At 37.7% G+C, this 22,519-nt stretch overlaps 1 protein-coding gene across 4 annotated transcripts in view; it reads left to right on the top strand.

The window, feature by feature from the left end:
• The first annotated feature begins 617 nt into the window (after positions 1-617).
• HSF2 (heat shock transcription factor 2) overlaps positions 618-22,519 on the top strand; it is a 38,239-nt gene continuing 16,337 nt past the window's right edge. For 3 of the 4 annotated variants that reach the window (XM_040965195.1, XM_040965196.1, XM_040965199.1), the window contains exons 1-6: positions 653-835; positions 14,108-14,216; positions 14,355-14,482; positions 14,960-15,084; positions 17,508-17,583; positions 19,930-19,991. In XM_040965195.1, the coding sequence (XP_040821129.1) occupies positions 743-835; positions 14,108-14,216; positions 14,355-14,482; positions 14,960-15,084; positions 17,508-17,583; positions 19,930-19,991 (593 nt within the window). In that variant the 5' untranslated portion in view covers positions 653-742. Of the gene's footprint in view, positions 836-14,107; positions 14,217-14,354; positions 14,483-14,959; positions 15,085-17,507; positions 17,584-19,929; positions 19,992-22,519 lie in introns of all 4 variants that reach the window. The other variant, XM_040965197.1, reaches the window with a different exon arrangement.

Raw genomic sequence — 22,519 nt, forward strand, 5'->3', positions numbered from 1 at the left:
AATCTGCTTCTAACATCTCCTGGCTTAAAATAATATATGTTCATTAATTCTTTTTGATGAACGCACTTAGAAAACACCGTGCTTTTTTTCTACTCAACGCTTAAAGGCAACGTTCATTATTTTGAAGTTTCACTTCAAGGCCTACCATGGCGTGCCTGAGGACTGCGCTCACCCTTCTCCCAGCTGGATGAATTATCCCTTCCTCTACACGGGCGTAAATCATATTTCGGCTGCCAAACTTATGACTCAAACGCCTCGGAAGATATTCGGAGCCTGCCGGCGGTATCCTCCCAAAGCAAAGCTGTTTCCACGTGAAGCAACCAAACACCATCTCCTGAACTGAAACTCGGCGACCGTGAAGGCTCCCTTTATAAAAAGCAAATGAGAAGGCAGCGCCCCCTTTTGCGCCCACCCCTCCAAGAGCCAGCATCCAATCAGTGTTCAGCGTGGTGCGCTCGGCGCCTAGGATTGGCCGGGCGCTGCCGGTGCGGCTGGGGGAGCGCCCGGAGCCCTGTCCGTCACTGGCGGCCGCTCGGCTTCCCGGCTTCGCCGCGCGCCTGGCGGGGCCGGGGGGGCGGGGCCCGGGAGCTGCTGCGCCTGCGTGGTGGGCGTTCTCGGAGAAGCAGCTGCCGCCGCCGCCGCCTCCTCCGCCACCGTCGCCGCCGCTGCCTCCGCCTCCGCCGCCGCCGCCGCCGCCGCCGCGTTCGGGTGTAGAATTTGGAATCCTTGTGCCTGGTTAACAATGAAGCAGAGTTCGAACGTGCCGGCTTTCCTCAGCAAGCTGTGGACGCTCGTGGAGGAAACGCACACGAACGAGTTCATCACCTGGAGCCAGGTACGGGTCGGCCTGTGGACAGCCGGCGGACGACGGGCCGCCTGCTGTCGGTGGCTCGCGGCCTGCGGCCGGGCGCGGGGGCGGCGGGGCGCGGGGCCTGGCGCTCGGCCGCGCGCGGGGACCCCCGCCCGCTGTATTGTTGGCGCGCGGGGAGCGGCCGGCGCCGCTCGCCTCAGGCCGCGGTGGGGGAGGGGCGCGCGGGGCCGGCCGCCCGGTAACGGTCCGGCCCGGTCAGCGTTCGGAACCGGCGGGGCTCGGGCAGCCGGCGAGGGAGGGCGCGGGAGCGCGTCACCGCACACTCGTGCTGACCGGGGCGGGGGGCGCAGCGGGGCCCCGCGCCGGGATCCTCCACGCCGAGGTTGATCTGAGGAGATCTTTACCCTGGAGACGCGATTCTGCACACGGGCTCGCTCGCTCGCTCTCTCTCTGTCTCTCTCTCACACACACACACACACACACACACGACACGCGCGCGCCCGATCTCCCTCCGCACACACACACATGCGCACACACACACACACGCACACAGCTTTGTAGCTGGGGTCTCTTCGGAGGAGGGCAGGCAGGGAAGTGTAACGCAGCTTATCTGTCGGTTTTAAAAATATTACGTAGAAAATGACAGAATAGTCATTGGCGATTGTGAGCCATTTGAGAAAAAAAAAAAAGGTTTTTATGGCTCTGGTATGAAAAGTGCTGATAGACAGGTGTTCAGGAGCCTGGGGGCTAAAAGGAATCATTGAATTTCACTCGTCGCCAGCAGATGGGTACATGGATGCCCTTCCCTGGTTGTTGGTTTGATCTCAGCGCGGCTTCTAAACAAGGGTGACCTTAGTGGAGCCCCCGGTCTTGCAGAAGTTTCACCCTCATGAGGTCGATGGGTGGCCGAGGTGACCCAGGGTCCCTCTTCTAAATACAGGAAAAGAGAATAATAATAATAATAGTGCATTATACTTCTTAGCTGTCGGAATAATTTTCTTGGAGAGGATTGGGTTTCTCATTGAGGAGGAACCCCTGTTTGGCGGGTCGGGACAATTTCATCTGTAGAGTTCTTGAAGAAGACTTCTGTACTGTCTGGCACCTGTTAGGTGCTGAGTGAATGTTATCTCCCCTCTACTCCTCCCTTTGATTTGTGTGCTTTTCCTGTTACAAGAAACTTTCAATTTTATTTATCTTAACAGGAGCACCATACTGAGTACAGGAAGTTTTAATGACTTATTCTGTATTGTGTCACTTGTTCATTTTTGTTTTTTAAATTTCAGGGTTTTAGTTTCTTTTAATCAGCATTGTCAGCCGTATTTTTACTCAGGCATGAATAACCTCACCCACTATATATGTGCATATTAAGGATTTGATGTGTAATGTACAGTTGTTCAGAGAAAGGTGAAAAATAGGAAGCCAGCCACTGGCCTGTCCTTAAAATAAACAGATGTCTCATGCTTTTCATCTCTCAGAAGGATTAAAAGTCGAAAGGATGGGTCAGCACACACTCATGTACTCATGTTAGAGGTTGAGATTCTCTTTCCCACTCCTGTTGACTTTATTTCTTTGAAGTGCTCTTTAATTATATTGATAATTGATTTTAGTGGCAATGAAAACTTTAATAAATTCTCAATAGCCAAAATAATTTACTAATATTGCTGTTTTCTGGGAAGTATCAGTTATGAGCATTTCATATCAATCTGCATCATTTTATGAATTCTAAACTAAGCAAGTTATTCATATTTTTGTTCTATTAAGTCAAAGTTTATGTTGTAACTACCTGTTTTGTAGGACACCAGTGGGACAATAAAACTCAATGAGATCAGTGTTGCTGCCAGAAACAGAGAAACAGAAACGTAATAAATGTGTGACCAATCAGTGAAATGGAAATGCAATGCGAGTAATAGGAATGATAAAGATTGTGTTTGAAAAAGAATATTAGAAGTCATCTTGTTTTAATCTCATCCTTGTATAAATGAGGTTTTGGGATTTAAACAGGGTAGGTTATTTGTTCTTAATTCCACGGCTTGCCAAGACTGGAGATGGGACTCTGGCATAGATCGTCCAGCTCCCAAGTCAGCCTCACATACGATCACTGAAGTTAACACAGCTTGGTACTATAGTTAGTTTCATAACAGGATATGCTCCCCTCAAGTCAGGGGACAATCCTGGATAAATGTTGACCGGGGCCAAGACTAAGACTACTGTCTTTTAATTCTGTTCTTCCACAGATTTTTCTGAAGGCAGTGTTAACACTAAAAGGTAAAACTTCATTTAAGACATGATGTTATTAGATGGGGGAAAAATGTTACTTAATTTTTTAGTTGCTATTTATGGTTGTTTCTGGTTTTCTTCAAACTTATTGTGGTGAACTTCTGTTGAGGTAATTTAGCCTTGTATTATCTGAGTGAAAATCGTATTGAGGCCTTTTAAAAGAAGCAGATGTTTTGTGAACCATTTTTTATGTTTTTTTTTTTTTTTCTTAAACTGGTGGAAAATAATTTAGTTCTCTAACCTCAGTACAAAGCAAGAGGAGAAAACTCTTACCAGATGCATTTTGGAAGGCTTGGTTTAATGTCCCTAAAACATTATATAACTTTAGTTTTCCTTAAACCTTGTCATATGCAAAATTGAAAAGTGAAATAGTATCTTAGTTCTCATAATTAAACAGATATGCTGAGTGATCAAAATTATTCTAAAGATGTTACTTTTTTTAAAAAAAAAGCTTGTTGCATGTACATTTTAAATTTCCCCATATTCTTCCCCAGAACAAAATAAAATTCTGCCCCCTTTCCCTCCATTTTAAAAACTTAACAGTAACTTCAACAATTTATATAGTTAGCTATAATAGACACTAATACATTGCCAGAGTCAAGGGCAGAAATGGTATTGACAATCCAATAACTTAATGCAGTTTTAAATGTGACATGGATCTAAAGAGATGACACATGTGTAGTTTAGAAACAACTGGGGAAACTTGATACTCAGACAAGAGGTTGTGGAGATTAAATGCAAGTTATTGCCATAGATGGTAAAGAACAGCGTTTGTTGCTAATGAAATTTGGTATTTAGTATATTTGAAAAAGACTTACTATAAAAGAAGGAAAGAACAGAAATCTCATGGCTTTATTAGTGTTCTTGGCCTTGTCCTGCATTATTTAAGACTAAGTGATTTCCATTAAACACCTCAAACTCCACTTTTCTGTGCTCTAAGGCTTTTTCTGCCTTGTTTTCACTCCCAGGCCAGCAGAGATGAATCCAGAAAAGGGAGCAGTAGCAAAAGCAGAAGTTTTTGTTTTTTCTGGCTCTTTCGAATAAATGTGAGGAGTAGTTTCCTAGATTTACTAGTAGTAGTGTTGTTTTGAATATCACAGAAACCACTGGGATATGGAGATCGCCATACCCCAAAATGAAAACAAGAAAGGCCATAGATATGTTCAAATAGGGTTAAATTTCAGTGTAGATGGATATGCAAAAAGGTTGAAAAGTTTAATTACTGTGTTTATGTGTACATAAGACAGAGAATGACCTGGAGCCTAAGAAGGAATGGTTGGTGAACTTACAGATTGGTTTTTAAATTCACAAAGTTTTATTCTGAGCGAATTTTAAATATAGGACTGAAAAATTAGATTATTATTAAAATTTTTTGAGTATTCTAAATCAAGAGTGTCACCAGATGAATTTGGGCAGTAACAGCTGTTACTGCTCTGCTAACTTGCCAATATTTGTGGATGGGCTTTAAAGAGAAGGTACCTATCTCCTGTCCCACTTAGTAGTGGCTTTCTGAATTTTGTTAAATGCTCAGAAGAGGAGAAGTTTTGTATTGTGTTGCTTATGCCTTGGAGTTTTAGGTGGTAGGTGGACTTTTTTCACTCAGAGGTCTTTTTGTTTTGTTTTTAATAATTTTGTGTATAGAAAGAAGTACCGAAATAAATATAAGCAGAGACACAATGATTAAAAAAATGGGTGAAGAGTGTGTGAGACAGGATAAGAGGTCAGGAGGTATTCATTTCTCCATTTGATATAATCCAAGAGTTGAAATTCTCTAAGTATAATGTTGTCCATTTAGTCAAAGATTAATGTAGTAGACAACTCACAGATTCTTGCAGTTCCTGTGTAATTCTTGTGAAATTTGTATGCTAGGAGTTCATACAGTAGTGACCCAAAGTACCTGCTTTCATTGAACTTAAACTCTAGTAGAGGACACTAGAATATAAACTGAAAAGTAAGAAAAAATAAGTTAGTGGCAAATACCATAAAGAGAATAAGACAGGATAAACAAATTATATAGATTAGGGTCCAAACAGAAGACAGAAGATTTATTTACTTGTTACTGGGAAGTTAAGCTCGCTACTGTGAGGTAAATGAATATGCTGTTGTAATAATTTGGGAGAAAATACTAAGGTGGGAGATAGGGATGGGGAAAGAAGAGTGTGGAGTGCTTATGCTTTATGTGTTGTGAAATAGGTGAAACCCCTTTTATAGAAATTAAACATAATAAGGATTTATTTATTTGAAAGGCGGAGTTAAGTGAGTGAGACAGGAGGACCAACTTTCCATGTGATAGTTTACTCCCCAAATATCCACAACAGCTGGAGCTCGGCCAGGTGTAAGGCAGAAGCCTGGGACTCCTTCCGGGGTTCCTATGTGGATGGCAGGAACCCAGTCACTTGGACCATTTTCTGCTTTCTGAGACACATTAGCAGGGAGCTGGATCATAGCAACCAGTACTCAAAACTGACACTCACTGGGATGCTAGTGTGTAAGATCTAACATAATGAGCCTCAGGGCCAGCTCCAATCACATAGTTCCAACAGGAAAATTTTAATAAGCCTACTATTTCAGGGAAATTGAAATAAAGAAACTGGGGAATGTAGGTTTAGTTTTCAGAATCAGCCACTACCAGGGCTGATTCAGGTGAGAACTCTTAAAGTCAGTGCTAAGCTCTTGACCTTTGTTGGACAGAGTATTGCCACATCTCAATGAATGGGTAGGGCTGTCAATGGTACTTCACTGTTGGAACCTATTGGAAATTATTTCTTTGAAATTTACTGGCATATGCGTGAGACCCCCCCCAGAAGAAGTTCCTGGCTCTTGGCTTCAGGTCAGCTCAGCTCTGGCCGTTGCAGCCACTTGGGCAATTAACTGGCATATGAAAGATCTTTTCTCTATGTATTTCCTCCTCTGTACATCTGCCTTTCCAATCAAATAGATCTTTAAAGAAAATGCTGGGATATATTCCTTCTAGGGCAGGAGTTGAAAAACTGCAGCCCATGGGCCAGCTGTTCATAAATAAAGTTTAATTGGAACACTGCCATGCTCAGTCTATCTAGATATTGCATGAGCTTTTTTGCTTTTTCCAAAAATTGGAGTTAATGAGATTAATGATCTACAGGCCTAAAATATTTATTCTCTGGGCTTTAAGAAAATGTTTGTCCATCTCTGCTCTTGAGTACCCTGAAAGATCATTCATGGAGAGATGTCTTGCAAACCCTCAAAGACAGGTTTGAACCAAGGAAAGCTAGTAGTCATTGAGTGCTCCTCACTGCCATGCGTTAGAAGAGCTAGGTGCTGCAGAACCTGTAGAAGCCTGCCAAGTGTGCACTGGAATCAAGAACAACTTTCTTTTGTGATTTCTCTCTCTGGTATTCCTGCTGCTGCTGAAGATTAACTTAACAGAAAGCAAGATGATTAAGGGGTTCTGCTCCATGTTTGCAGAACAATGAATTTGGAACAGTAACTTAAACTTCTTGCAGATGGAATTTAGGTAGGATGACGAGGAACTTCTCCCTGAGAAGGGGACATTTCAGCAGACTCAATGATTTAAAAGGGTGGGCCAATAGCAGTTATGGCATTATGGGCTAAACTGCTGCTTGGAATGCCCACTTCTTGTATCTAAGTGCAGGTTTTGAGTTCCAGCCCCTCTGCTTCTAATCTAGCTTTCTAGTAGTGTGCCTGTGGGAAAGAAGATTCTGGCCCAAGTGCTTGATTCCTGACACCCATTGTGGGAAAGTTGAGCGGAATTCTTGGCTTTGGTCTGGCCCTGGATATTGGAGGATTTATCAGGTGAACCTATAGATGCAAAACAGTTTAGTTTTTCCCTTATTCCTCTACCCCTTCCTCTTCACTCCTGTTTGACTACCTTTCAAATAAATTAATATTGAAGGATATAAGAATTCCCATATGGCTGGAGTATCTTTAGAGAAAGCAAGAGTGAGGTCAAGGATGATAGTCAGCCCAAGAGCTATGGTAAAAAAAAAAAAAAAAAACTGGAAATGAAAGAACCTATTAGAAGATTAATAAAGATTTCCAAACTGATACTAAAAAAAAAAATTGGTGACTGTGATAGGGTAGTAGCAGTAGAAATTATGAGCAATAGTCAGACTTGCTACTAATTTTTAAGGTGAAGTTTTAGAACTTGTTCATAATTGGCTGTATTTGGAGGAAGGACAGAGAATGACTCATAGATTTGGCATGATCAGTAGGGTGAATTCTTTTGCTTGGATGTGGAAAATTAGGAGAAGTGCAGCTTTGGGATTCTTTTTAACCATATACATTAAAATTAAACTTTAAATTAATTTTGTAATCAAAAAGGGATCATTACTGCTACTAGTTGAGCATCACTAATCCAAAAGTCTGAAATACTCAAAACTTAAATTTTCTTGAACAGAGAAGGCACTAAAAAGTTGTGGATTTTAGAGCATTTTGGATTCAGGTTTTGGGGTTAGTGATGCTAAGCTAGTAAAATCAATACAAATGTTCCAAAATCTGAAATATTTCTGAATACCTTATCTGGTTAAGTATTCAGATAAGGGATACTCAACTTATATTTGAAAATGATCCATTTTGCTTACATTGGTTGACCATGGTTAGTCATATGGCCAGTCTAATTTCAAAAGGGGTAAGGAATGCAGTGCTTAGAATGTTTCTGAATATTGGGACTAGCACAGTAGCTTAATTGGCTAATCCTTTAACTGTAAGGGCCTACATCCCCTTTGGGTGCCAGTTCATGTCCCAGATGCTCCCTTCCCATACAACTGTTTTCCTATGGCCTGGGAAAGCAGTGGAGGGCGGCCCAAAACCTTGGGAACCTGCACTGTGTGGGAGACGTGGAAGAAGCTCCTGGCCTCAAATAGGCTCAGCTCTAGTGGTTGTGACCATTTGGGGAGTGAACCAGTGAGTGAAAGATCCCTCTGTTTCTCCTTTTCTCTCTAAATCTGCCTTTCCAATAAAGATAAATTAAACTTTTAAAAATAATATATCTGAATATTTCTACACAACTGGAGTGACTCCGTACTTTAAGATGTCCAAGTGGAAATGTTAAGTAGATTGTTGGGTCTAGTACTTTGATTTTGAGGATTGCATTCAGAGCTTGTAAATGATAAAGTTGTGGAGTGTTGGAAATTGTGGAGGGACATGCAGCCACTTAAGAATGAACTAGCAGGTTGAAGATCTGTAACTCTAATTTTCCAGTAAATAAGCTTTTCTTGTAATGAAATAACTGTGTCATATATTATAAATATTTTTGTATGGGGTAACTTCTGTTAATTGCTGGAAATTAGAACATAAAGTGCTTAGCCTCAAGGGAGTGCAAACCAAAGCAATCAAACTAACTTATTCTTATTTCATTATTTACCTGTTAGTTGGATATTATTGCTAGTAATTTTTACCAACCCAGTGGAGGTAAAGTGTTATCTCAGTGAATTTTCTGAGATTTTTATTTGAAAGAGTTACAGAGGGAGGGGGAGAGAAATAGAGAGAAACAAAGCTCTTAATTACTCATTCACTCCACAAATGGCAGCAACAACCTTGGCAGGACCAGGACAAAACCAGGAGCTAGGTGCTTCTTCCATGTCGGTCTCCAGTGTGAGTGACAGGGGCCTAAGCACTTTGGGCCATCACCCACTGCTTTTTTCCAGGCCATTATAGAGCTGGTTCAAGGCTTGCATTTCCTGTCTACGTGTTCAATCTATCTGAAATTCTTTTTTATATTTGGTTTGAGAGATCCAATTTCACTGTTTTCTGCGTTTAGGTGACAAGCACCTTTATGGAGTATTTATGGAATACTTTTCTCCTTTTTTCAGTAGTCTGTATTGCTACTTCTCTAGTAAGTCACAATCCCATACCGTATATTGAGAAATGCTCTAGTCACTGGTTCAATCCCAAATGGTTGCAATGACCACAGACAGGACCAAGCCATAGCCAGGAGCCTGGAATTCCATCTGTCTCCTGTGTGTGCAGGAATCCATGTACTTAGGCCATCCTCTACTGCCATTCCTCGGCACATTAACAGGACACTTAGGAGCTAGGCAAGGAAGAGTTGAGCCAGGCCTCTGCTGAGGCCTCTAGATTACTGCAGCAGAAAACTAGTTTGGAAATGGAACAGCCAAGACTCAAAACAGCACCCATACAGGATGGCGACATTGCAGGTGGTGGCCCAACCCCCTGCACTTCAGTACCAGCCCCTGGACACTGTCTTAATTGGTTTAGCTACTGTAAGAGAATTCTATAAATGGAGTGCCTCAAACAACAGGACTTGTTTTGTACAATGCTGGAGAGAGTGATGTCTAAGACCATAGTGCTGTTCAGTTCAGTTCCTTGGTGAGAGTTGTTTTCCTTGTTTGTGGACAAGTACTTTGTCCATATCCTCATATAGAAGGAAAGAGAGAAAGGGCAAGTGAGTATTCTTTGTCTCTCTTACTGTAAGGATGCTAATCCTATGGAGGCCTTAACCACTTCATGGCCTTATGTAAACCTAATCATCTCCTAAAGACTCACCCTCTAAAAACCATCACATGACAGGTTAGAGGTTCCTCATAAAACTTTGGGGACATATACAGAGATCCTGTGATTTTTTTTATCTCCTAGATTCTTTATTTTGTTCCATTGAACAGTCTATCATTATGCCTGTATTGTACGGTCTCAGTTGCTCTAGCTTTATACAATCCTTTGGTGTAGGGTATCTTGTTCTTGAGAAATACCTTGACTTTTGTTAGCTTTTATGTTTCCATACGTGTGTCTTAAAATCATGTTCCATTTTTAACAAGTCTATTGGATTCATTTTGTATGCTTTTGTAATATTTTGATATTAGGTTTTGCATATCTGGGTTTCTTAAATACCCTACAGAAGTTATAAGTTGCAAATTTTGTTCTAAAGCACATTTCTAGATACTGTAGATAATTAGAAATACAGCATGATCATATTGATAAATCAATGTGCTAATCATTTTACTAATTTGCATTAATTACGTAATTATATCCCTGAGCAACTGTGGGTAACTTTTTTTTTTTTTCTTTCAGAATGTGAGGCCTTCAGTTGCTTTCTTTTGCAGAGACCACAGTTTTAGAGTGTTAAATAGAAGCATTGGTCATTTGATTTTTGCCCTGTTCTTAATTTTAAAGGGAAATATTTGGAATATTTTCTCGTTAAATTCTGTTTGAGATTTTATCTAATTTTTATTTGGTATCAAACAGCGAGTTGGAAGGAAAAAGTGTAGAAAATAGCTTTGAAGTAGATGAATCACTGAGAAATACTGAATTTAAAAATGTATAAAATTGTAAAGAATTGTAGATTCAACTTGAAATTTGAGGAAGAGACAAGTATGGATGTGAAGATATAAATAAAACCAATAACTCTGGAGTGGGTGAGATTGTCTAGGCGAGTGTGAAGCATTTTTTTTTCTCTTAAGAACCATTTGAATATTTATAACATCATTCACAGGCCGCACAAACTTTCAGTTTAAAAATTAGCTTGCTATTTGGGGCCAGTGCCATGATGTAGTAGGTTAAGCATTCACAGTGATGCTGGCATCCCCTTAAGCACCAGTTGAGTCCCGGCTATTCCACTTTGGTTCTAGCTCCCTGATAAAATGGCTGGGAGAGCTGCAAAAGATTTTGGGGGTCCTGTGTCTGTGTGAAAGACTGGGAAGAAACCCAGGCTCCCTGTTTTGCACCTTCCCATCTCTCGTTGTTGCAGCCATTTGGAAAATGAATCAGCAGACGAAAGATCTCTCTGCCTCTCTCTTGTAAATATACCTTTTAAATAAAAAGAAAGAAATCTTTAAGTGAAAATTAGCCCGTTAAAGATTTTTTTTTTTTTAATTTCCAGTCTTCTGTAGTCCAGAGGCTGCTGTTTTCAGTCGCTAGAGCTTCAAGAAAATAAAGTGTCATCATCAAGGATAACAGTCAAAACAACAAAGAAAGGAATAAAGCCTGCTCTTTTATTTAAGAAGTAGAAGAAACCTTGAAGGAATTATAAGAGGAAAGTAGTTCCTAAAGCCTCAAAGCAGAGAAAGTTGATCTAGAAAGGAGGAGATAGTACCAACTGAGTTTGTACAGACAGCAAGGGAAAGACCAGAACTGATAGGAGAAATGAATTTGTCAAATGACTTTTTAAAATAGTGTCAGTAGCTCATGAAAACTAAAACAAGTTTTTCTTGTGGGTGAATGGATTGTCCTAAATTGCAGAAGAGAGATTTTAAAATAACTGCTAGGTAAATTTCACAAAGAAAAATATGAATAGGAAGACTGGGAGGGAAATAAGGTAGAGGGAAAAAGAAAATGTTTGTATTTTTAGTTTTAATAATTATCTAATTGCTGACACAGATACTGTTGGACATTTATAAGTTTATTCTGGTAAGGAAAATTATTTGTTTTACTGAATAGTCTGCAGTTATGAATGAGACCATCTGCTTCTACACTTCACATTTGATCTTTTACCAAACATAATTATGTTATTATTATTACAAAAACAGAGAGCAATAGAGTTAGGGCAGGAAACCGCAAGTCTACATGAGTAAATTTGTTGTTTTATCTGTATGTGTTAGAAATTTAATATGTGATTTTTTTTTTCCAGTAGCTTGGTTCTAAATGTTAGATAACATAACATTGAACTTCTATTTTTGCCTTTCAAATGCAAAGTTTATTAAATAATCCTTTTCCCTCCTGATTTCATGCCCTCTTTTGCATGCCAGCCTTATTTCTTTATCTGTTACCTATTAAATCTTCAAATAGATTTGTTGCTGCTTCTGCCCTCTATTCTATCCATTTATCTGTTTAATTGCTTCTTGCTTAGTACCATACTTTAAAAAATTATTTTCATTTACTTGAACTGCAGAGTTACAAAGAAAGGGAGACAGAGAGAGTGCTTCCATCCTCTGAATCACTCCCATAATTGTTGCAATGTTGAATGGTAGGCCAGACCAAAATCAGAAGCACAGAACTCCATGTGGATCCCCTACATGGGTGGCAGGGGCACAAGTTCTATAGTTTTCTACTGCTTTCCAAGGTGCTCTGTGAGCTGGATCAGTAAGCAGCCAGGAGTAAAATTGGTATCTAAGGGAATGTTGTGTCAACAGGGTTGGCCCTAATACAAACTCTTTTTAAACACTAATTTGTCAGCCTAGAGTAAGTTAACATTCCTTCTCATTGGTTTTAGCATTTTCTTGCTTATTCTGTTAATATCTTTCACATATGTTCATAAGCTTAAGTATCTAATATTTGGTTTTATTAGCATCTCTTCATTTTACTTTGAAGTCTTTTTAAGAGTTGAAAGCTGTACAACACTATGTTTGTATTCTTTATATCCTGTATTTTTACTATTTTCTTAAATGTCCTCAGTACTTCAGAAAATTATTGGAAATGGACTTAAATGTTTATTTTAGTGAAGAAAATTAGAAGTCAATGCATATTTTCATAATGTGTGATTTCTCCAAGATTTTTAAGTATCTCCATATTTTTTAAATGTTATTTTTGCATACTTGGTATTTTTGTTATTAGACTCATTCCATTTTAATTTCAAACTTTTTTTAAAGTAGTGGCAAAATATAGTTAATGTAAAATTAACTCTTATACCCATTTATAGGTGTCCAGTTTATTGGCATTAAGTACATTCTTTTTTTTAAAGATTTATTTGTTTTTATTGGAAAGTCAGATATACAGAGAGAAGAGGAGAGACAGAGAGGAAGACTTTCTGTCTGCTGATTCACTCCCCAAGTGACAGCAACAGCCAAGGCTGAGCTGATCTCTGAAGCCGGAAGCCAGGAGCCTCTTCCGGTCTCCCATGCGAGTGTAGGGACCCAAGGGTTTGGGCTGTGCTCGACTGCCTTCCCAGGCCATAAACAGGGAGCTGGAAGGGAAGTGGAGCAGCTGGGGCAGGAACCAGCATCCATATGGGATCTTGGTACATGCTAGGTGGAGATTAGTATTAGGCTATCATACCAGACCCAATCTATAACTTACAACTTACCCCTTCCTCCAGGAGAACAACTGTTCTCCTCTGTGTCTCCGTGAACTGGCTAATATGTGGAATTGTTCAGTATTTTTTCACCTGAGACAATTCTTATTTCACCTGCCATAATGTTTTCAAGGTTCATCTGTGTTATAGTTTGTAAGGCTGAGTAACATTTTAAATATTTATTTTGTTTATCACTCAGACTTTTATCTTTTGGCTACTATGAATTCTAGTGCTATAAATATGGTCTATAAATATTTGTCCAAATCCCTGCTTCCATTTTTTTGATTATTCAGATTATCTGAAACTGAAATTTCTGAATCACAGGAAGAGCCACCATACTATTTTTCACAGCAGTCATAACAATTTTACATCTGCCAACAGTGCACAACAGTTAACTTTCTCTATTAGTTTCCTTGCTTTTGATAATAGCCATCCTAATGTTTGTAAAGTAATAGTTCATTGTGGTTTTAGTTTTTCATTTCCTAATGATTACTAATTTTGAGTGTCTTTTCATGTGCTTATTGCATTTTGTATATATTTGTTGGAGAAATGTGCTTTTGTTGCTCATTTTTTTTTTAGTCACATTGTTTCTCTGAAATTATAGAACTTCTGTGAACATACCTACTCTGGATATTAAGTGCATGATCTGCAAGCCTTTTCTCCCATCCAGTGGATTTCCTTTCCATTGTATTGATAATGTTCTTTGAATAAACGTTTTAAGATTTTATTTAGTTAGATTTGACAATTTTTGCTTTGGATGCCTATATTTTGATGTGATATCTAAGAAAGCACTGCCAAATCCAATGTCATAAAGCTTTTCTTTTGATTTGATTTGATTATTTAATACTTGAATATTTATTTATTTGAAACTCAGAGTTACAAAGAGAGGAAAATATTTAAAGGCAGACATTTCATCTGCTGGTTCACTGGCTAGATGGCCTAACAGCCAGGGCTAGTCAGTCCTGAGCCAGGAGCTTCTTTCAGCTTTAGAGTGCATATATATTTTCATATGTTAGAAGACTTTACTAATTGGCTATTTATTTATTTATTTATTTCAGAATGGCCAAAGTTTTCTGGTTTTAGATGAGCAAAGATTTGCAAAAGAAATTCTTCCCAAATACTTCAAGCACAACAACATGGCAAGCTTTGTGAGACAACTGAATATGTGTGAGTACAAGCCTCAGTTTAATTAGAGTGCTGTTATCAACCAGCAGTTCATTTTTCTCATGGGGATGATAAAATGTATTCTATACAATCACCAATAATTTTTGCCTTTTTATTTTCTCATGTGAATTTTCTTTTTAGATGGTTTCCGCAAAGTAGTTCATATTGATTCTGGAATAGTAAAGCAAGAAAGGGATGGTCCTGTTGAATTTCAGCATCCTTACTTCAAACAAGGCCAGGATGATTTGTTGGAGAACATTAAAAGGAAGGTAAACTATTGTTAACATGAGTTAATTAGGATATTGACATTGAGTATATTCAAGGAGTTTTATTTTCACTGTTGAAATTAAGAACTAAAGAAATACACAACTACTCCTTGCATATAGTAGGTATTCAGTAATACTTTTTTCAGTGAATTATACCTTTTGCTTAAATCAAGTATTTATTAAATGTATAAAAGGAAGGTGGAACATGAAAGAAAATGGCTTAGGATTTAGTTAATACTGAAAGAAAGGAAAAGAGATAGACCCTAAGTTGTTCTTGCTTTTGAGAGCTCCACATTGGGAGAAAAAGTAAATTGATTATTCCTTGCTTCATCTACTATTGAAGTTCATTATTTCCTGAAATTCCAAACTGAGGTTTTTGGGACCAGATTTCATTTATTGAACAGGATACAAAACCTGCAATAGGGAAGGTATGTGTTATAATGGTGTTTCATATCTGATTTCTAAATTTGCCTTTGAAAGGTTTCATCTTCAAAACCAGAAGAAAATAAAATTCGTCAGGAGGATTTAACAAAAATTATAAGCAGTGCTCAGAAAGTTCAAATCAAGCAAGAAACTATTGAGTCCAGGCTTTCTGAATTAAAAAGGTAAAGTATTGTTTCCAAATATTCTAACATGGCACTTGGTTCTGTGTTCTGGGATTGGAGACTGTGTATTGTATATGTGTATATATATATATTTGTTACTCTGCAAATGCAACAGCTGGGACTGGGCCAGACCAAGCAGCTAGGATCTCAGTCTGGGCTCCCACATGAATGATGCCTACCAGGTACTTGGACAGGGTGTGTCATTAGCAGGAAATTGGAATTCTTGATAGAGCTGAGATATGAGTGGCCCAATTAGTGTCTTAACTGCTATGTCAAAAACCATTCCAAAATGATAAGTTTTTAAGTTCATATAGCTTTTGTAATGGTGTTCACACACCATAAGTGCAGGCATTTGGCCTAGTAGTTGGAATTTCTGCATCCCCTATTACAATGTCTGGGTTTGTGGTGGCTGTTCTAACTTGTACCAGTTGTTGACCTTGTTTCATGGCTTCTCACTTATGGTATAGTGATGGAGTTCTAGGGTCTATCATATACGGACGTGGGAGTATAATGGAACATGCATCCCTGTATCCAGATGAAAGATGGATTCCCAATGAAACTGTTGGACATGTGTAGACAATGGGATGCTGGACTGTCTGACATTGTCTGTAGCAACAATGTCGGGGTATGCTTAAATAAGAGACTGATAGAATTATAATTCCTTATGAAGGACTACACTATTGTAACAAAATTGGAAAAATCGGACGAGGGTTGGGAGTTTGGGGAGGAATCCTAGCCTATACAAAATTGTATCACATAATTCAAAATTCAAAATAAAAATATATTAAAAAAAAAAAAAAGAATGGGTTTGATGCCCAGCTCCCAACTTTGCCATCAGCTTCTTGCTGGTGCTGACTGAGACTGTGGTGAGGGCTAAAGTACTTGGATTGCAGATTCTCTTATGGGTGACCCAGATTGACTTTCCCAGCACCTGTCTTTTGCCTGTCCCAACCTTGGCTGTTGTGGATAATTAAGAAATGAGTCAGTTGATGGCGTACTCTGTCCTTTCTATCTTCAAATAATAGTGTTCTTTTTTTCAAACCTACCCTCCTTCACTTATGATTGTGCAAGATATTTTTCTCCATGTGGCCTTTCTTTTAGCAGTAGGTAGGATATGAAAAGAAGATATGCAAGTAGATCTAATTGATACTTATTTCATATAGATTTGGGAAATATACAAACCTTTTCATGTATAATAAAGCACCTTTCTTTTGTATTACATTTCTTTGTAGCATTATGCTAATAGCTTACATATAGAATAGATGTATAGTATATTACTTTTTTTAGTAAGTGGCTGGGTTTTCCCTAACCCAAATAAACACTTGTGAATAATTATTTCATTTATTCTTTCGCCTAATTCAAATAAGACATTAATTTTTCTTTACCCACATCTTTTCATTGAAGGTATAACCTTGGAGTGTTATTCCACTTTTAATAAGCTGTGCATTTTCCATTTTGTGAATTTAGCCAGTTATACTGTTTATTGTATTTACCTTTTGCTTATTAGTTGTTCTTTGACCCAGCTCTTTGAATCTCAGATGTAATTCTTAAAAAAAGGAAGTTCCAGGTCATTCTTTAAATTTGAGAGAGAACCATCTCCCACCCACTTTTATGGAAAGTAGCAGCAACTTTAGAGTTCAAAAAATCACAGTAAATCAGGAAAAATGAAAGAAAATGTCCTTTTTGTTGCTTCTATATATATATGTGTGTGTAAATTCACAGTTGCTTTTTTCATAGTTCAGGTCCAGAGAGATGAATTCTGTAGAAACTTAACAAAAAAGTAGAAAGCTAAAGAATTTAATAGGTAGGTTTTCCTGCATGCCTTCTCAGGATAACAATTCAGTTTCCGTTAAACATAGGAAATGACGGAAAAGAACCTATTACTGCCAGGCATGTTATCCAAGCATTTTAAGTTTGTACTTGTGCTTGAGAAAAATCTGCTAATGACAATAAATTCACAAAAACTTGAGACTCAAATCCACATCCACGTAGAAGTAAGCAGTTTCCTTGTTTAAGCCATCTGGTTCATTAATTCCTGCTGAAAAAATTAGCTTCCAACTATAGCTAAGGTAATCTAATAAACATTAGGTATCTTGGGTAGGTCCCCTCAGTTCTCTGCATCTTAGTGTTGTCATCTATAAAATTTGTGAAATATAAAATGGCATTTTTTAAAGAATGTAAATAATAAATACCTAAAATGCTAATACAATGCCTGGAAGTATAGCAGATCTTAGGTAAATATCACTTCCCTTTACTTCCTAAAGTGATTGAAAATGACTAAAGTCACTTGCTAGCAACAATTGAAACATTGGCTTAGTTTTTAAGGATATTGAAGTACATTTTTAAATGTTGTATTGCCTACTATATGAATATAGACCTGGTTTCTGATTATATGTGTTTATTTTCAATGCACTTAAATACAGTGAGAATGAGTCCCTTTGGAAGGAGGTATCAGAATTAAGAGCAAAGCATGCACAACAGCAGCAAGTTATTCGAAAGGTAAAAATCTCTTAAATCTCCTCTCCTGTGACCACAAACTGCATTTGTTCAGTTAATACTGTTTGTAACCAAAATGGCTCTTTTTGGTTAGCAAGTAATTAATCTTAGCTTTTTATGAGATTATGTGACATAAATGATGAAGTTAGAGAACACCAAGTATTACAAGATGGGTCTTCAGAAAGTTCATGGAAAATGCATGTTATGAAAAAACTGTGTTGATTTCAAGTATTTTGAATTGAAATGAGCTTTTTAATTCCATTTTCTACAAACTTTTAAAAATATCTCTGAAACACACAGTCTTACTGTGTGGTAAAAAAAAAAAAAATAGGTATAATAAAGTCTCCACGATAAATGGAGATTTTCCGAACTAGTTGAATAGATTTTGGCTTAAAAAAATTGTTTATTAATATATGGCATTATTAGCCTTTGTAAAAAAGAGGTTGTGTAGTGTTGTAAAATAAATCCTAGATTTTATCATCTGAGTTAAAAATGGAGGAATTTAAAGCTGTCTTTTGCATTGTATTGTCATTTAATCTTTTCTTATTAGCTTTCTTTATTAATAATAAGTGAAACATTAATAAGCGCAGTTATTTTTTGCTCGTGAGTAACCTAGGCACTAGGTTTAAGCAACAAGTTTTTTTGGGAGTAGGGGAGCTTCAGTTTGTTCCTGCTCAGAAGGCCCTTGAGCTAAAAATAGGGTTATGACTGATAGGATCTGGGTCTAATGGAGCAAGCTTAGAGCAGAGATGAATAGCAGTGACAGCCTTTGGCCTGAAGTCAAAAATAGGTAGCCCCCCTTTTCTATTTCAGTGCTGTGTGTATGAAGGTTGAATGTAGTAGTATCCAATTCTATTTTGTCCAAATATATGTATTTTTAAAACTTGTGTATATTACTCTAACGCACAACCCTGTAAAAAATTTTATTCAAGTGATAGATGTACTTTCATGTGTATTTTATGAAAAAAAAAGGTTAAATTAAGAAAAACCATTGTTTTGGTTAAATATTAAAATACTTCTTTGGATTTTGTTTTCTAAAGGTAGGAATGAATAATAAACAATTATATTTTAATTTAAAATATCTTTAAAAATATTCTTTAAAAAACTCAAATCTGAATTTGAATCTACATGTTTTCAAACGTGATGTTTGTATCATGGTAACAAACGATGATTTTTACTCTCCTAACTTTGACATTTTACTGTTTCTTCTTGGATTGAGAGTTATGAATGTGAAGTGCCGGTTTTAGGACTTGTTGGGTGTATAGGTGTTCGGTTAAAATGTTTCTATTTTTGTCCATTGAAAATTGATATGGTTTGTAAAGCAGAGCGTCAATTATCATCCCTTGGAGGGAATATGAAATGTTAAAATTGTACAGTAGGTATTTTTCATAGATGGTATCCCACTTTAATCATGTAATTACATTTTATAAAGCTTGTAAGCAAGACTTTTGCAGAGGTTTTAAATAGCCCTTACCCACTTAACACAGTCTCTCAGTGATTTACTGCTTGTTATAGTTTATTTTATGGTTTTTTGTTCACCATTTTTAGAAAGGACATTGTTTATATGGGCAGTTTTACCTGCTGGTCTTTGCATTTTTTTTAAAAACAGTTTGAGGTAAGATGTTCCCAGTATAATCCAAAAGCATACCCTTAAGTCAGCATTACCTAGTAGGCTTGCTAAATGCGAAGTTATTGAGCCCAATTTAAGAATTTCAAATGTAACAATTTTATCTTTGGAATGATTAGATATTAAAAAGGTTCTAAGCCAGCACAGCTGGAGCATGGACCATATTTTAATAAATGTTATTATAAAATATTTAGAACTTGCTTGCAATGATCTGTTAATGTTTCCATCTAGATTTAGGCAGATGTTGAAGGTTAAATCAGTTTCCTTTGATTGCTAGCAGGAAATTTTGATAAATGTTTCTCAACAATAATCTTTATAGAATCAACCAAAACCTTTTTCTGATGCGAGATTTTATTGTTTTCCCTGAGACAATTTGCAATTGCTTTGCATATAACTATACTATTGATGTAAGAAAACTGTTGCTTATGAAACACTTTTTTCTTCTGCATAGTAAAATGCAAATTTCTTGAAAAAATTTTAAGTACTACTGTGAGATTTATACTTCTAGGTAAATTAGCTGTTTATCATCAACATAAATAACTGCCTAGAAGTTAGTATGTTACTTTACACATTGGTTCTGAGAAGTATACAAATATGTCAATATGTGAGAAATTTTACCACTTTTAAGATGTTGATACATATGAGTTAGTTTGATAAGATACTTTGTTATATTGAGTAGAGAGAGTGTCACAGAATAATTTTTACTTATATTTTCCTTTTAGATTGTGCAGTTTATTGTTACACTGGTTCAGAATAACCAGCTTGTGAGTTTAAAACGTAAAAGGTAAGTTTCTATGATAAAACCTTTTTACCCATATAATATATAAAAACAATAAAACATTGTAAATAATGTTTAATTACAAGTGGCCCACATTCGTCTAATGGCCAAAAGAACCTACCTTATATTCATAACATCTCCAGATTAAAAATTGAGGATCCCTTGCCCAAAATGTTTCGAATTTTAGAATATTTGCTTGTACATAATGAAATATCTTGGAAATATAACTCAATTTTCTAAATTTGGAATCCATTTATATTTCATATGTAGGCTATGCGAACAGATGGATGATACATTTATGTAATGTTTTTAATTTTGTGTATGGAAAAAATTAATATATTGTAACTGAAAGGCTAGAATGATCTTTTATACCCTTGGAGACCATGAATAAACCACATATATACGTGTATTTTCATTGTGACCTGTCATAGATAAGGATAGATGGATTTATCTACTTACAGCGTCACATTGACAAAATTTTGGAGGATTTGTACATTTGAATTCTTGTATTAGAAATGGTCAACCTAAATTCTCTACTGCTGTCATCCTTGCTGATGATTTTGAGAAATGGAGATAGCTAAAATGGCCATTGTTTAATTGTATAGAGTTAATGAAGGATCAATGTTTTAATTCACATCAGAAATTTATGATAGGAATAATACAATTGACGGAACCAGTTGAAATTGTAATAATGTGTCCACATGTTTAAAGAAATCAGAATTAATCTTGTTCAAGTGTGCTTAGTGAGCTCAGTCTTCTTTAGCCTAAATTTTAAACATAAGTGTGATATCTAAATATGTAAAGAGCTATGTCACAGCTAAAGCGAAGTAATAATGGACAAAGGCATAGTTGAAAAGAGAGAGAGATTATCTGTAAAGCTAAAATTCGGTGAAGTTAAATGAAAGCTTTGGGCCTTGATTCTGTTTTTTTCCATCTGTTTCTTAATGGTATTACTATTTTTTGTGTGTGTTGTTACTATTTAATATAATTCACAAATAATTTTATAGTAGACTAGGCAGTGAAAGATATTTGGAGTTAGTGCTTTATTAATGTTACAAGAACTGAGAACTAGGAATGGATATTGTGGCACAACAGGTTTTGCTGCCAATTACATCCTGTATTGGAGTACTGATTTTGAATCACAGCTACTAGGCTTCCAGTCCAATTCCCTCGTAAGTGGTCAGGAAATCATCAGATGATGGTTGAAGTAACTGAATTCATGCCACCCACATGGGGGACCTGGTTGTGGTTCATGGTTCCTGGCTTGTGTTGTGTTGTCTTGGCACAGCATTGGGGCTATTGCTATTGCTTAAGGAATGAACTAGCAGATGGAAGGTCTCTCCCTATCATTCTGCCTTTAATTGAATTTTAATAGAAAAAAAAGGTAGAAGTCTTAAATAGGATTTAAGAATTCTTAATTTCTAGTTTTACTTTATGTTGTTGTAAAAGACTTCTTTGGATTGGACCTAACACAATAACCTAATGCCTGAAGTCCTTGTCTTGCATGTGCCAGGATCCAATGGACGCCAGTTTGTGTCCTGGCTGCACCACTTCCCTTCCTCTTAGGGGGTCTTCTGTCTAGCAGGTCCAAAGACCACCAAGGGGTGAGGCGACAGTGTTGTCATGCAGCAGAAACAGCAGAGACAAACTGGTGGTGAAGAATGCCCGGTTTATTTAAGAGAAATCACAAGCTTATATAGGAGAAGGGGACAGGGAGAGGGGCAGTCCTGGCAGTGCAACAACATTGTGACTGGCTAACAGATATGTCTATCTCTTGTGGACCCTCCAATGAAATTAAAGGTCAGGAAGCATAGGAAGCACAGGCAATTGTGTGTAGCAGGGCGGGCTCGTTAAAGCAGGATGAATATAACATTTGACTTCCTAGAGTTGTTTAAGAAGGAAATCCTAGCAGAGTAGGGAAGAGAGACTGGGGTGCAGCCCATTGCTCCTGTTGCATGCGTAGTGAACAGGCCATGTTGGAGTCTGTTAGCTAAGGGCACAGTGTCATGTGCCTATGGTCTCCATATGGTTAGGCAGGTGGAGTTTCATAGGCGACATCTCCCACATCTCTCCCCTCTGCTCTTAAAACAAGCTCCGCACCCAAGATGACCTTTGTCCCGAGACCCTAAGATGTTTGAAGTATTTTTGAACAAAATTTGACACAAGAACAGTATCTGTTATCATCACATTGCAGGCAAAACACCTGTCACAACAATGTTACTTGTTCTTGATGTAAGTCCAATTTATGTTGAAGAGTCAGGAAGGCAGGCCAAGTCCCAAGGGCATAGATGATTAGCATAGCCACATTGCTTACTGCTTCTACAGTCCAAATGGTCTAAGTTAATGATAGTGCAGGTACTGCAGCAGCAGCCATTGTGATCACAAGGGAGATGGCAGCGGTGATGATGAGGCCAGGTGCATGTTGGGTCCAATGTAGAGAGGATCTTGCCATGTGCTTGCTTTCAGGATCCCTTTCACTGATCTTTGGCTGGGCTGGAGTCCCAGGCACTGGCACTGGCACTGGCACCAGTCTC

The sequence above is a fragment of the Ochotona curzoniae genome, unplaced genomic scaffold (assembly GCF_017591425.1).
Source record: "Ochotona curzoniae isolate NIBS_2020 unplaced genomic scaffold, NIBS_Ocur_1.0 scaffold_3890, whole genome shotgun sequence".
Taxonomy (NCBI): Eukaryota; Metazoa; Chordata; class Mammalia; order Lagomorpha; family Ochotonidae; genus Ochotona; species Ochotona curzoniae.